The sequence below is a fragment of the Solanum tuberosum genome, unplaced genomic scaffold (genome assembly GCF_000226075.1).
Source record: "Solanum tuberosum cultivar DM 1-3 516 R44 unplaced genomic scaffold, SolTub_3.0 scf00034, whole genome shotgun sequence".
NCBI lineage: Eukaryota > Viridiplantae > Streptophyta > Magnoliopsida > Solanales > Solanaceae > Solanum > Solanum tuberosum.
The window spans coordinates 1,478,857-1,492,729 of NW_006238962.1; the positions used below are offsets into that span (position 1 = coordinate 1,478,857).

Below are 13,873 nucleotides of genomic sequence, written 5' to 3' on the forward strand. Positions count from 1 at the left end.
AGCGATGGGCCACTCCTAGAAATGGCCTCTAGTGACTAATGTGTACAAAGCCTTACCACTAACCTAGCTCTATATTGCGTTGGTCTTTAATTTACGTCTCTCGTAAGAAATAATTCTTGTACGAGGGATGAATATTAATTATGAGGGTGTTTGAAGACTATTTGAGATGAATTTCAGATTAAAACTCGAGGTTAAAGATGATATCATCTCCGTGTTCTCCACTATACCCCTTGTGTATCCTCATGTATATATCAGTTTATATCCCACTATATATTATTTCATGTAAATATGTGCATAAATATTCATGAAAATCGATTTTTGCTATATTCATGATACTGACATACATGATGTATAATATGAGATATAAAGATACAATATGATATTCGTTTATCATATGTTTTCTAGGTTAGATTTTTCACTCCAAACTAATCAAAATCACCTCTAATCTTAAAATTTAATTATAGCCTCGTCCAATTTATTTTCAATCAATTCCTTTACTAAAAATTTACCAAAAGCTGATGGTTATGTATTCTTGATGACATGTTGTTAAGAAGGCAAATATATTAATATAGTAGCTTTCCAAAAAAGAAAAAAAAAGAAAAAAACGTATTTGTTTTAAAGGCTTTTTGCAAAGAAATGAATTTCGGGTTTAGCTTAACTCCAAACGCTAGTTCAAAAAGTGAGTATTTGCCTGAGTCATATTAAGGAGATCACTCATTCCTCAAACCATCGATGTAGCACTCTTCACCCCCTCCGCCCCTCTTCCCACACCCAGACATCTGGTGCGTTGACAATTTTAACACGGATATCAATATTGAAAAACAAAAATTAGAATGTGTCTAATTCAACCTCAAAAGTTAGTTGATTAAGAGGTAAAATTTACCCAAATCATATTTAAGTGACCACTCATTCGTTAAACCACCAACGAGGGACTCTTCACATTTTAAGATAATCTTTTCAAATAATAAAACAATTCTAACAAAGTTTTCAATGGAATATAAATTTTTCCAAAAGTTGTTTAAAAGTTGGTTATACTTTACGTCAACTTTCTGTCATCAAGTTTTAACGTTTTCATTACGTTCATCTTACTTTTCATCATCAACATCTCCACTAGCTTTAGCTTTTCCATAATAGTATATTTTTGAATTGTCCATAATTGTAATTTATAATATATATTTTACGTGGTTTACATATATAAATTTTATTTTTAAAAAATTGAAGATTTCATGAACAAATTATCGATCAAATTTAAATTGTTTGACTCTTGAAAAATGAAATATGTCACATAAATTACGACAGAGGGAATATATGATAGAGGCGAAACTAGTATTTGAATTTTAAATTTTAAAATAGTGATATCAAGTATTAGTATAAGGATTTTAAATTTATGTATTTAGTACACTTTTTAATATAAGTATAAAATTCGAACTAAAATTATTGATTCGACCAAACTTGTACTTTAACTTCTAGCTTCCGCACTCCTAAAAGATGAATATTACATGTAACTGATGATCAAGATCGTAGAATAATAAATAACTTATTATTCAATATCAAAAGTTGATCGATCATGATATATACATGTGAAAAAAATCATAGCATCTAATTTAAATCTTCAAATAATTGAATCATATTCTTTCTTATAATTAGACGGATGTTGGACTGAGAAAATATGAGCTCACAAACTTACAACTCTATTGATAAACTAAAGCTAAGAGAAAAGAAAGGGAAATTGTATTGATCATTATTTCGTGTGTTACATTCAAATGAGCTTTGTACTCAGTCTTATAGTCCTAGGTTGTTTCTAGACACGTACGTTGCACATGTGACCGATGTGATTTTTAAAAAAATCTGTTAAAATGATTAAAATTCTTTGAAAACATGTGTAATATGAAAAACGAGAGTTATGAATATTAAGAGTAACAACTAAATAAGTAATTAGATATGAGTTATGAAGGTGAGAATCTTGTTGGGAGCGTCACCCCTGAATGGGCTCTGCAGTGTGCGTTTCGAATTTAGTCGGAGCTCCAATGCGGGCTCCATACACGTTAAAGTGACTTTTGATTTTTTTTTATGCATATCATATTAATTTTAAAATGATAAAATTAAATATTTTATAATATTTTAACTTAGAGCCTGTTTGGATTGACTTAGAATAAGTAATTTTTAAGTCAAAAATATAAAAAAATCAAACTTAAATGACTTTTAAGTAAAAAAATAAAAAGTAGGACTTACTTTTGATTTTTAAGTTATTTTTATATTTGTCAAACACTCTCAGAAAGTAGATTTGATCAACTTTCAAGCCAATCCAAACACCCTCTTAGTGTAGGGTTAAATTGTAATCCAACTTTGAAGTTAAGAATTTTCCATTTTTGATATATGATATGATTTACAAAATATCTTCTGAATTTTAACAAACTATGAAAGCTCATCACCAATTAAGCATTGACCAAGTCACCTAACTAACGGAATGAACAACAACTAAATAATGAACCAGGTTCATTGTGTGATACAACGCACTAATGGACCTGGTTCATTACGTAATGTACTTGAACATGGAAACTATAATTATATCAAGATTTAGTTTCCTAGCGGCGAATTTCAAACTTGTGAACATCACATCATTTATCACCTATTTAACTCTTTAATGCTTTCACATCTCTTGACATAGAATTAAATTTCAAGAAATGAAATTCTTGAAAATTCAGAACTATAATACTCTCATGAAATCTATCGTGTTACTACTATTATGTGTTGTTCATGTGAACGCTCAGGTTACACTTCCGTCTAAACAAGACGGATTTTGGTACAAGAACAGAATCGCTAACACCAAATCCATTGTAATCGAGGCTTTCTTCGATCCTCTTTGCCCTGATAGTCGTGATTCATGGCCCCCTCTCAAGCTAGCTCTCCAACACTATGGATCTCGTCTCTCTCTCGTTGTTCATCCGTTCCCTTTACCGTACGTATGCTCATTTCTCAATTTTACTTGAAAAAACTTAGTCTGTAGCTTAGTAATTGTTCAAATTTGCAGGTATCATGACAATGCATTTATTTCATCGCGAGCGATGCATATTAGCAATCAGTTGAATACTTCTGCTACATATAGATTACTGGAATCTTTCTTTGATCACCAGGTATAAATCTATTGTACGTTGTATTACCCTGCATTTTTGCAAGAGACTGTTTTCACACCTTGAACACGTGACCCTCCACAGGTCACATGACAACAATTTTACCTGTTATGCTAAGGCTCCCCTTCACTTAAATGCTCAGGTTCTTTTAGGGAAAGATCTTACTTACAAACTCTTCTTTGAAGTCTGATATGCTATACTATCTAGCAGACGTGAAATCAGTCACTAATGCTTGGTTCAGGATAGACTGTCTACGTTACATCCCCTTGGGGTGCAGCCCTTCTCTATATCTTGTGTGAACGTGAGATGCTTCATTCATTGAGCTGCCCTTTTTAAATCTTTATAAGAATCTAATAGAACTGTGAAACAACATGATTTAGTTGAATCCACATTTTACAGAGTTGTAAACTTATCAGATTGTACGCGAAATTCGTTCATCTGTTACAAATTATACAGAGTTTTGATTTTAATTGTGCCTGGTTGAACAGGGCAGGTTTTATGGCAATGCAACTTTCAACTTGTCCAGATCATCTGTTGTAGATAAAATTGCAAGATTTACATCAAATTCAATTGGGAATTCGCATTACGCTGCTGTAAAAGTTGGATTTACTGACCCGAAAACTGATCATGCAACAAGAATTTCCTTCAAGGTATGCTAATTAAGCTCAATTTACCTTACACATTGTATGTATATCTTTCACCTATACCGATTACTTACATTCGTGTATACATATTTTGACAGTATGGTTGTGTGAAAGGCGTATATGGGACGCCTTTTTTCTTCGTAAATGGATTTCCTCTGTCTGATTCTGGCTCAGCATTGGACTACAATGCATGGAGAAAAATCATTCATCCATTGTTGAAGAACTAACAATTTTGCATTTCTTGCAAGACTGCGTACAATAAACTCTTGTGGTTCGATTCGACCTGCATATAGCGGGAGCTTAGTATACCGAGAAGCCTTACAGTAGTTGTATTTATACTCTCATTCACCTGATGATTGAGCTAGAGAGTTAATCTTTTATATCTTGTGTTTACAAATATAATGAAAGTGATTTATTGCTTCTATATTTATATCTTATGGTATTTATATCTAAATGTTATTTCTCTGTACACCTGATTAAGTATTAATGTTATTGAACACAAAATGTTATGATGATAGGCATAAAGGCATAATTAGTTTCATAAAGTTCACTAAATTGATCATAGTAAACTCTTTCTCGTTATACAGAATTAGAGGTCTACCCATTCACTCTCCGCGATGACAAACTCCTAATTCACATCTAGATATACTCGTAAAATAGCAAAATAAAGATCTCAAGGTTCTGGAAATATACCATTCCGAATTACTCTTCCTTCAACATGAAAATGGCTCAAGACACTTGTTGAATTTAAAAACTTCTAAAATTTTAAAAAAATTGATGGATTCTTTTAGTTTTCTTGGGTTGATAGAGTATATATGAATAATCTGGCTGTCTATTCAATATATAAGGTAGAGACCTTATTACCGATAATATAAGAAAGATTTAAATTATATACGTTGAGTTACTTACAATAATTTAAAATAAAGTTAATGGACTAAGTTTAAATCAAATCTATTGAATTCGATCAAATTCGTAGATGACTCTTTCCCCTTTTCCGGTGTACAACATAATATGGGACTAAACCAAGAATTAGAATGCACATGTCTCTACAATTATGATAAGAAAACATATTCAAACTTTATTGAAACCCAATAAATAGCTTGTGAGGTAAGAATTGCTCCTAACTACATATATATAAAATTGTTGTAAATTGGATGTCTACGGTAATATGTTAAGTGTTGTAAGGTTAATACGCACACAATATGCTAAGTGCTGTATATTAATTAGTCATATGAGATACTTGGTGCCCAAAATGTATACATGACAAGAAGATATTCATGTATCAGACTTGGTGCCCAAGTATATACAACTATATATACCCCTCTTCTTATAACAAAGATAAATGCAAAGAGTAAGTGAAAAGAAAATACTACACATCCTATTTCTCATCCATTTTTCTTGTTATCTTAGCATTAGTACTTACCTAACAAAAATCAAATATTCACATCTACTTATTTAATTTAAAATTAATTACACTAAACACTTTTATAGTATGACTTAATTTTAGATATACATCCTATAATTTACTATCAAACACTTAATATAAACATTTTTAAAAATAAGTATTTATAAGTATTATTTAATTTATCAAAAGCACTATAAAATTATTTAAAAGCTATTTGACTTTAAAACAGTTAACATATGATGCAAATATTTGATTTTTAAAATACAAAAAATCTATCTAAGTTATAGTATATGAATTTTTAATGTAATTAACCATTTAATTTATGGGTCTACCCTTCATTTATTATGAAACATTTACTTCCCAATTATCTTTTGCATCAACATCATCATCACCTTAAATTTTTTTGTTTTTTTTCCCCACATATTTCTACAATAAAAAATAGCCCAAAAATCTGAAACCAGATAGAATTACTATCTATCTACTGCAACAAAAATGGTGAAATCAGTTGTATTTCTGAATTTGATTTTGATATTTATCATTTCTGTGAATTGTCAAAATCCAGATGGATTCTTGTACGGCGGCGACGGCAAAATCGATATAACAAAATCAATAGTAATCGAAGCTTTCTTAGATCCAGTTTGCCCAGACAGTAGAGATTCATGGCCGCCTCTCAAAAAAGCTCTCCATCACTACGGTTCTCGTGTTTCTCTTGTAGTTCATACTTTCCCTTTGCCGTAAGTATTCGATTTTGTGATTTTCATAACTAAATTACTGTGTTTTTTTCTGTTATCGTATGGATTATAATGCCGTTTAGAGTAGAAATCCCCAATTGAATATGTTTGGGGATGAATCTATTGGGAGGAGCTTTTAGAGCCGGATTTATTAGTATTAAAAAAAACTAGCAAAAGTGAAAATGGTCAAAAACATATTGAAGTATCATGTTATTGCAGTTTCTTACTTGAACTATCAGGTGTTCACTTTTTTCTACATGAATTATGGGTTATGGCTAACTATTAATCAAAACACATTTCAACTATTAGTTGTTCGCTTTTTCTATCTGAATGATAGTTGAGGTGATATGTCAGGTAGGGAAAGGGGCAATTGATAGTTGAGGTGTGTAGTTGGTGATAGTTTAGGTGGGAGAAGAGAACGTCTGATAGTTCAGGTAGGAAACTAGTAAAGACATGATACGTGAGGTGTGTTTTTGATTGTTAACTCCGTGCAAAATGATGATAGATTAGAGTTTTTTAAACCTATTCGGATACTCGTTGGTAAATGTAGACAAATTAATAGCTAAACTTGGTGCAATGTTGTGCTGCTGCTTTATTTCGTGAGTTACTAATTAATCTGTTAAATGGGGTAGCATCTCATTATTGGGCTTGTCTAATTAAGTGTCATCTGAATCTTAAGACTGTGTAGTTAGTTGATCTAACTTCCATTAAACATACTAGTGTAGCTTATAATCTAAGTTGCTCGGACTCTCCAAAAATGATGCTGCACCCGTGTCAGATCCTTCAAAAATACACTATTTTTGGAGGATTCGACATCCGACATGCACCCGTCGACATTTTTGGAAGAGTCTGAGCAACATAAAGCTTATTGATAGCCATGTTTTTCTACAAGGAGATCGCATCAAGCGTTATGATTACACTATTGCATTTGCTTGATCACTGTGTATTGTCTGTTCTTCTATTGCTTTTAGAGTCGGATTGTTGGTATGTGTAGGGCAATGACAATGTCATCTGGTTTTCGAGTTGAACATATGGAATTTGAGTTATAATTGACATGTTTTTTTTTGCTTACTTGTTCTAATATATGCAGTTACCATGACAATGCATTTACTACATCGCGTGCGTTGCACATTGTCAATAAGTTGAATTCTTCTGCCACATTCAGATTACTAGAGGCTTTCTTTGATCAACAGGTAACAAGTTTTTTTGGGATACAATCTACAAAAGCATAATATATAAACAGTTCGAGCACTCCAACTTTGAGAGTGCACATCTAGATACCTCAATTTGGTCTCAACTAGTAACTAAACACTCCAACTCGTCTCCGTTGTGTCTTGTGGACACCCGACGCTGACGTGACACATAGATTTTGGAAGTGTCGTGATGATTATGTTGTAAGTTGGAGTGTTCAACTGATACAATGGAGACGAGTTAGGTGTCTAGATGAGCAAACTTAAAGTTGGAGTGTTTACTTGTCACCTAAGGTCAAGTTGAGTGTCTGTTTATGTATTATGCCATCTGCAAATGTCATAAATGATTGAATTTTTTTTACGAAACTTTAAAAACATTACTACAAGGTAACCTTAAGATTATGGTGTGATGGATATTCATTTTTTTTTAAAGCAACTCCAACAATCTGTTTTATTCATAGTTATCTCATATTATGGGGTGAGATAATTGTTCTCTGTTTCTTTAGTGACAACTATTTACCTGTTTTCCAGAATCTTCCTAAGGCTATGTTGCTCAAACTCTTCAAAAATGTCAACGGGTGCGTGTCGGATACTCCAAAAGTAGTGAATTTTGGAGAATCCAACACTGGTGCTGCAACCATTTTGGAGAGTCCGAGCAACATAGGCCTAAGGTGCCCCCTTTGGGGCTTAGTGTGACTTGTGAGTCACTTCAGTCGAGCAAGAACTGGACCATGATACAATTAACTGCACGTATAGTCTTTATAAGAATATAGTAAACACTTCATCAAATATGAAATTGCTACGATTATTTATCATTCCTGTAAAAACTGTAACTGTGGAAAAGCATGAATTAGTTGAATTCACAAACTACAGAGTAGTGCTTACCATATTGTACGCGAAAAACATTCCTCTGTTACAAACTATGGTACTAGACATATTTATATACTTTTGGTTATAATTATGCTTGATTGAACAGGACAAGTTTTATAACCAAGCAACGTTCAACTTGTCCAAAGCGTCTGTTGTGGATGAAGTCGCAAAATTTACATCCAATAAAATTGGGAATTCGAATTACGCTGCTGTAAAGGCTGGATTTACTGACCCCAAAACTGATCAAGCAACAAGAATTTCCTTCAAGGTATGCTAATTAGGCTCAATTACCCTATCTATTACATATCTTTCACCGATACCGAAACTTACATTTGTGTGTATGTATATTTTTTCACAGTATGGTTGTGTGAAAGGCGTATATGGGGCACCTTTTTTCTTCGTAAACGGGTTTCCTTTACCTGATGGTGGCTCACCATTGGACTACAAAACATGGAGAGATGTCATTGATCCATTGATTTCACCTGAAGAACAATTAAGAGCTGAAAATTTGAATTTCTTCTTGTGAAAATCTGATCTTTTAGTCTCCAATTGTATCTGTACTCTTTATAACCTAATGTCCTGAGAGCTAGAGAGACAAATTAAACTCAATAGTTCTTATGTTTAGACATATATAATGAAAGTTTATTACTTTTATATCTTATGGTTTTCCATGAGCGTCTATCAAAAACAGCCTCTCTATCGCTAAGGAGGGGGTAAGGGTCTGTATACACTCTACCCTCCCGAGACATGGCTTTGTGAAACTACATTAGTTATGTTATTGTTGTTGTATATCTTATGGTTATAGAAAATGTAAATACTAATTTATTGGTAAAAGTTATTTTCTGTCTAATTATTAATCAAGTACAAATATTATTGAACACCAAATGATTGTGGAGAATGAATAATATTATATACACGGAGACATCGACGATCCTTACATGTTATGTTAGGCAAAAGTTATGAGTTCGAATCCTGCCAAGGTAGAAGCTTGGTACTTAAGTTGGAAGAGGGTAGAAGGGTGGGTCCATATACGTAATCGATACAGTTACCAACATGTATGACAATAGAAGTCGGATAAGAAGCGGGATTTTTCTAAAATAATAAAAGGTAGAAAAAAAGTATTTCTCCAAGAACATTGGAGAAATGTGATCAAGAGATCGCGAGTTCAAGCTGCAAAAACAGTCTCTTGCTGAAATGTAGGGTTAAACTACATACAATAGATCCTTGAGGAAGTCTCGTGCATAGAAAGAGTTTAGTGCATGTTTTTATTTCGATTCGAATTTGAAATACTTCTTATGTGTATTCTCAATTGCCGGTTACGTAGATAAGTCAACTATTAAATTTGGATAGAAAGTGTCCAATAGAAATATTTTATCATGTGTCCATCTATTAAACCCAAAAAAAAGGAAAAGTAAATTTTTGCTTAGACTATGAGAGCTCAAAAGAAAAGAAAAGCTATTTATTGTGTTGAGTGTCTTAAAGAGGGAAATATGGAAGCATCAAATTGAATATCAGGTTGTTAATGTTTCCTCAATCTATGCAGGGGCATATTTAGGGAGTTTCGTGGGTTCACGTGAATTCATGTATTTTTTAGATTATATATAATAATGTTATAATTTTTCTAAAAATATATTTAAATATAGATGTGTGAATCGTTGAAGTGTCATATATATATATAATGCGTTGATTATTGAGTGCACCTTTCTAAACGAGGTTACAAATATAACTCTTATATCTATCTTTTTTTCTTCTTTTAAAATTAACACCTCTCTAGACTCTAAGTGGTTATTCGTATCACGTTTGACATTTTAATTAATATTTTTTTCTTCCTTTTTTTCTGCACCAAATATGTATATTTAAACGAGTAGCACTAAATGACGATACAACATACAATTAATGAATTTAATCAATCTCAAGTTAGACTTATAATTTTAATTTTTTAACGTGTTTAGTGATAAAAACCTAAAAATCAGATCGAACAAATTTATAATTTAGATCCATTTTTTATAATAAAACATTCATCCTTCCGAGATTTTGAATATGTTTTCTATGGTGCAGCTTTAAAGGTGCCTAAAGATACTGGTGGGGCAAATTCTAATTAAGTGGTGACATTACTCATTTTGGAAGATTTATAAATATCAGATCTGGAAATGATAATACTCTCTTCGTTTTAATTTATTTTTCTCAGTTCGATTTGATACAAAATTTAAAAAAGTGGAAAAGATTTTTAAATATTTTATGATTTTAAATTAAAAATATGTAAAATGGGTCAAAATATTATTTAATCTTAAACATGTCATATCATAGAAAGTTAATATAAAATATTATAAAAAAAAGTTTTTTTTTTGAAGACAAACCAATTGAAACATAATTACAAAAGTTGTAACTCAATATTGTTTAACCTTTTGTGCTCAATGCAACTTTGCCTTGTCCATCAATCTCATCACCATGTGATATATGATATTTTTATTAAAATCTAATTAATTTAAATTTGTGTTGTGTAGGACGTCATTTAAAGGAAAACGTTTTTTATTAATGATTTTTCATATTCAAAATTCGAATTCGAGTGCTTCAACGACCGACGTCCTTTAATGATTGTCTCACCACTTCATTTGATGCCTTGTCATTTGGCAATATAATGTCACAACCTTTTTGTAAAAAAAATTTAATTGGGGTAACTAATGCTTTTACTTTCTTCTTTACTTTTTGTTTTTTTTCTAAATAAATTTTGTTCTGTTTGATTATTTTTTTCTCCTAATTTTGAGAAGCATACTTTACATGTTTTAAACACAAAAGGTGAATGGGTCTATGCCTAACGCACCACCACTAGTGGTGGTTCAATAATCACTTTGGTAGCTTTTTTTTATCAGACATAATACAAACGTGTCATTTAATTTGAGTTCAATTGATATATGTGTTCTCTAATTAGTTTTGAGTGTGCACAAGTAGACACTTAAACTTATATAAAGTTGAACTAATAGACACATGAGTGCTCTACGTGACGATTTCAAATCTTATGTAGCATCCTATGTATACTATGTCACGTAGGACATGTGTGTTTACTTGTTCAATTTTATAGATATTTAAGTGTTTACTTGCGCACATCCAAAATTGGAGGACATAAACGTCATTTGAAGTAAAATTAAAGGACACATTTATGTAAATATCATTTGATTATTTCTATTTTGTATGTTTAGTTTTAAATTATATTGTTGTTTTTTTCAAATTGGTTTTCTTTCGCGCTTTACTATTTTATTTTATTTTTTGGATATTTGGTGATTGAAGCTTAAAGATATTATATAATGTTGAAGTTAAAGTTAAAGTTAAAAATATAATAATCGAAAGTTGAAATTATGTTTGTACATGAAAAATGTTTGATAAAAGTTAAAATGTTGTAAGTGAAGATCATATTTATCAATATTGTCGGTTAAACCAGGATTTACATATATTGAAGTTCAACATTTGTTGGGATTTTGATTTTTTATTTTCCATTTATTCTTGCTTTTAATTTAATTATCAAACCTATCAACGGATGAACAAAAATGTTCAACAACTTCAGCAAGGCTCACTTATCTAAATTTTAAATCTTCGTTATTTGTTTTATGTCTTATTTGTGCCTACACTTCAACACAAATCACACTTATCATTATTCTATATTCTATCAAACTCCTATTTTGTAGCTGCTACACAACTACTTATTTACGTAGGAGCTATGATAGCATCCAATTTTTTTTTATTCGACGGTTTGATCTTATGATTTAATTTATCATTAATCATGAACGTTGATAAGATCCATCCATTTAGCTGTACCTTAGAAAGCATAACCTTAAAAGTGAAGGGCGATGTTCAAATGAGGAAAGCCTTAGGGTGGATCCTAGGCACGAGGAAGGGCATAGAATCGACGAAATGCTTCGGGTAGTTGAAAATAAGCATAGTTCCGGAGATTTCTGAATAGGGCAACTTTTCAAACTGCTGCTGAATCCATAGATAGGACAACCTAGATTTCATCCTTAACTAGAAATTTCAAATTTGAATTCTGAAAAGATATTTATTTATTTATTTTAATAAAATGTGTTTTCTCTACATGGTTCCTAACTAGTCAAGCCACTATGTCATGGAAACCAAAAAAATTAAAAAAATCACTCTCAAGAATGAAAAAACAAGAAATTGGAGGCTTGAGTTCTTACTTTAATTTCCAAACTTTTTCCAAAAGGAATAAAAGTTTAACATAGTAAACGATGAAGAGAAGACTTAAAAGAAATTGAACGACCACGAGAAGACTAAAAAGGAAAAAATAAAATACTAAAAAAATAAGAAAAGTTAAAGATAGAAAACAAAAGCAAGCTAATTAACCACTAATAATTTTTTTATTTTTTATCTTTTTAAAAAAAATAAAATTGTGGCAAATACATGGTAATTGACATTTTGCTTCCATACGAGCTTTTAAACTGATAGATTAATGCATATAATTAAGTATGTATATAATGACGGGTTTTTGTAAGATTAAATAATTTTAAAAATATTTTTAAGTAACTTTTCTTAAAAAGAGTAATTAATTTGTAATGAAAATAAACGAAAGGCTAATATATAGATGTTTTTTTGGATTAAGAATCGGGCATGTTGGATTTTGACCCACTTTTCTATTCATTTCAAGCCTGAATAATTTTTGAACGAGTTATTAATCCGCTCATTTAACTCAATTCTTTTTTACCTATCCAAATTCAATTTGATCCCTCTATTTACTACTTTTTTTTATTTTATTGAAAAATGTAGCGATTATTTAAAGAACTATATAATTAAAGGTGGCCGCAAAACTAGCAGCAAAGCTACTAGAAAGACATAAGCCAAAAATTAATACTTATTAATTAACAATTAACAAAAAAAAAGAGATATCAGAAGAAGAAAAGTAGATTAAATGAATTTGAACACAAGAAAATGGAACACAATTAACATAATCTATCTCTATTTATAATTAGTGTGAGGATAAAGATCAAACCTAAGTCCTAATCAAGAGATTCAACCTAATATATTCAAGAAATAATATAAATTGATCGCAATTTATAGGGAAAAAGGTTTGAAATATGTCCAAACTTTGACCGAAATTGTTGTAACAATATCGAACTTTGAAAAGGACCTTTTACCTCCTGCACTATTTAATAATGTATTTTAAAGGTATATATGTGCCTACGTGGACATCATAAAAATTGCATAATTATAAATAGTAACGTGTCTTCCATATAGTTTGGTATCGTAACAATTTAAAAGGTCCTTCACGTGGAGTATTTTTCAAACCCTTTTCCCCAATTTGTATGATACGTATGCTTTTTTAACAATTATTTAATAATACTATCTATATTTTATCATGTTAATTAAATTTCACTTAATTATTTAACAAAAAATCGATAAAAAATTTATAAAGTGAAAGTATATATAACTCAAAAAGAATACCGCCACTTAATTAAATAAAGAAAGTAACATCAGTGTATGTTTAACTTTAATAGTTATTTATCTCATAATTAAAGAGTTTTAACAACTTTAATTAGTTATTATTTGATCATTTGTGATTCAAAGGCATTAAATTAATTATGGAGTGTGAAGCACGACACCACTCATAATTAGTCATTCTTTAAAAAGAGTGCGAATTTAATATAAATATAATGTTTTTGAGAACTATATTTATACATATTTCTAGTCCGATTTATATATTTATTGTGTGTGTTCATGGCATATGACGAAAATATCATTCTATTTTGTTGAGTGTGCAAATAAAATTCTAAATTGAAAGTTCATATAAATGAAATAAAAGCTACATAAATAAAGTGTAGATCAGGATAACATATTTAATCTAAGTAGACTACTAAAACATGTTAAAAGTGTGTCTTTGGGGATTAACACCATAAAT

The 13,873-nt window shown here is 30.7% G+C and overlaps 2 protein-coding genes across 2 annotated transcripts; both read left to right on the forward strand.

Moving 5' to 3' along the window:
* Positions 1–2,593: 2,593 nt before the first annotated feature.
* Positions 2,594–4,210, forward strand: LOC102585780 (uncharacterized). The gene is made up of 4 exons (XM_006342498.2): positions 2,594–2,959; positions 3,032–3,134; positions 3,620–3,781; positions 3,874–4,210. The coding sequence occupies exons 1-4, from the start codon at positions 2,685–2,687 to the stop codon at positions 4,000–4,002; spliced, it is 669 nt and encodes a 222-aa protein (XP_006342560.1). The 5' UTR covers positions 2,594–2,684; the 3' UTR covers positions 4,003–4,210.
* A 1,451-nt stretch (positions 4,211–5,661) lies between these two features.
* LOC102586117 (uncharacterized) lies at positions 5,662–8,625 on the forward strand. The gene is given in 4 exon segments (NM_001287860.1): positions 5,662–5,914; positions 7,002–7,104; positions 8,078–8,239; positions 8,330–8,625. Coding segments are annotated over 4 exon segments (675 nt in total). The 5' UTR covers positions 5,662–5,672; the 3' UTR covers positions 8,498–8,625.
* Positions 8,626–13,873: the final 5,248 nt, after the last annotated feature.

What these genes read in the sequence shown, in the direction of transcription:
- LOC102585780 (XM_006342498.2), top strand. Translation starts at nt 2,685, where the DNA reads ATGAAATTCTTGAAAATTCAGAACTATAATACTCTCATGAAATCTATC. An exon ending in GTTCATCCGTTCCCTTTACC is followed by an intron (nt 2,960 to 3,031) that starts GTACGTATGCTC and finishes TCAAATTTGCAG; the next exon opens with GTATCATGACAATGCATTTA. An exon ending in CAACAAGAATTTCCTTCAAG is followed by an intron (nt 3,782 to 3,873) that starts GTATGCTAATTA and finishes ATATTTTGACAG; the next exon opens with TATGGTTGTGTGAAAGGCGT.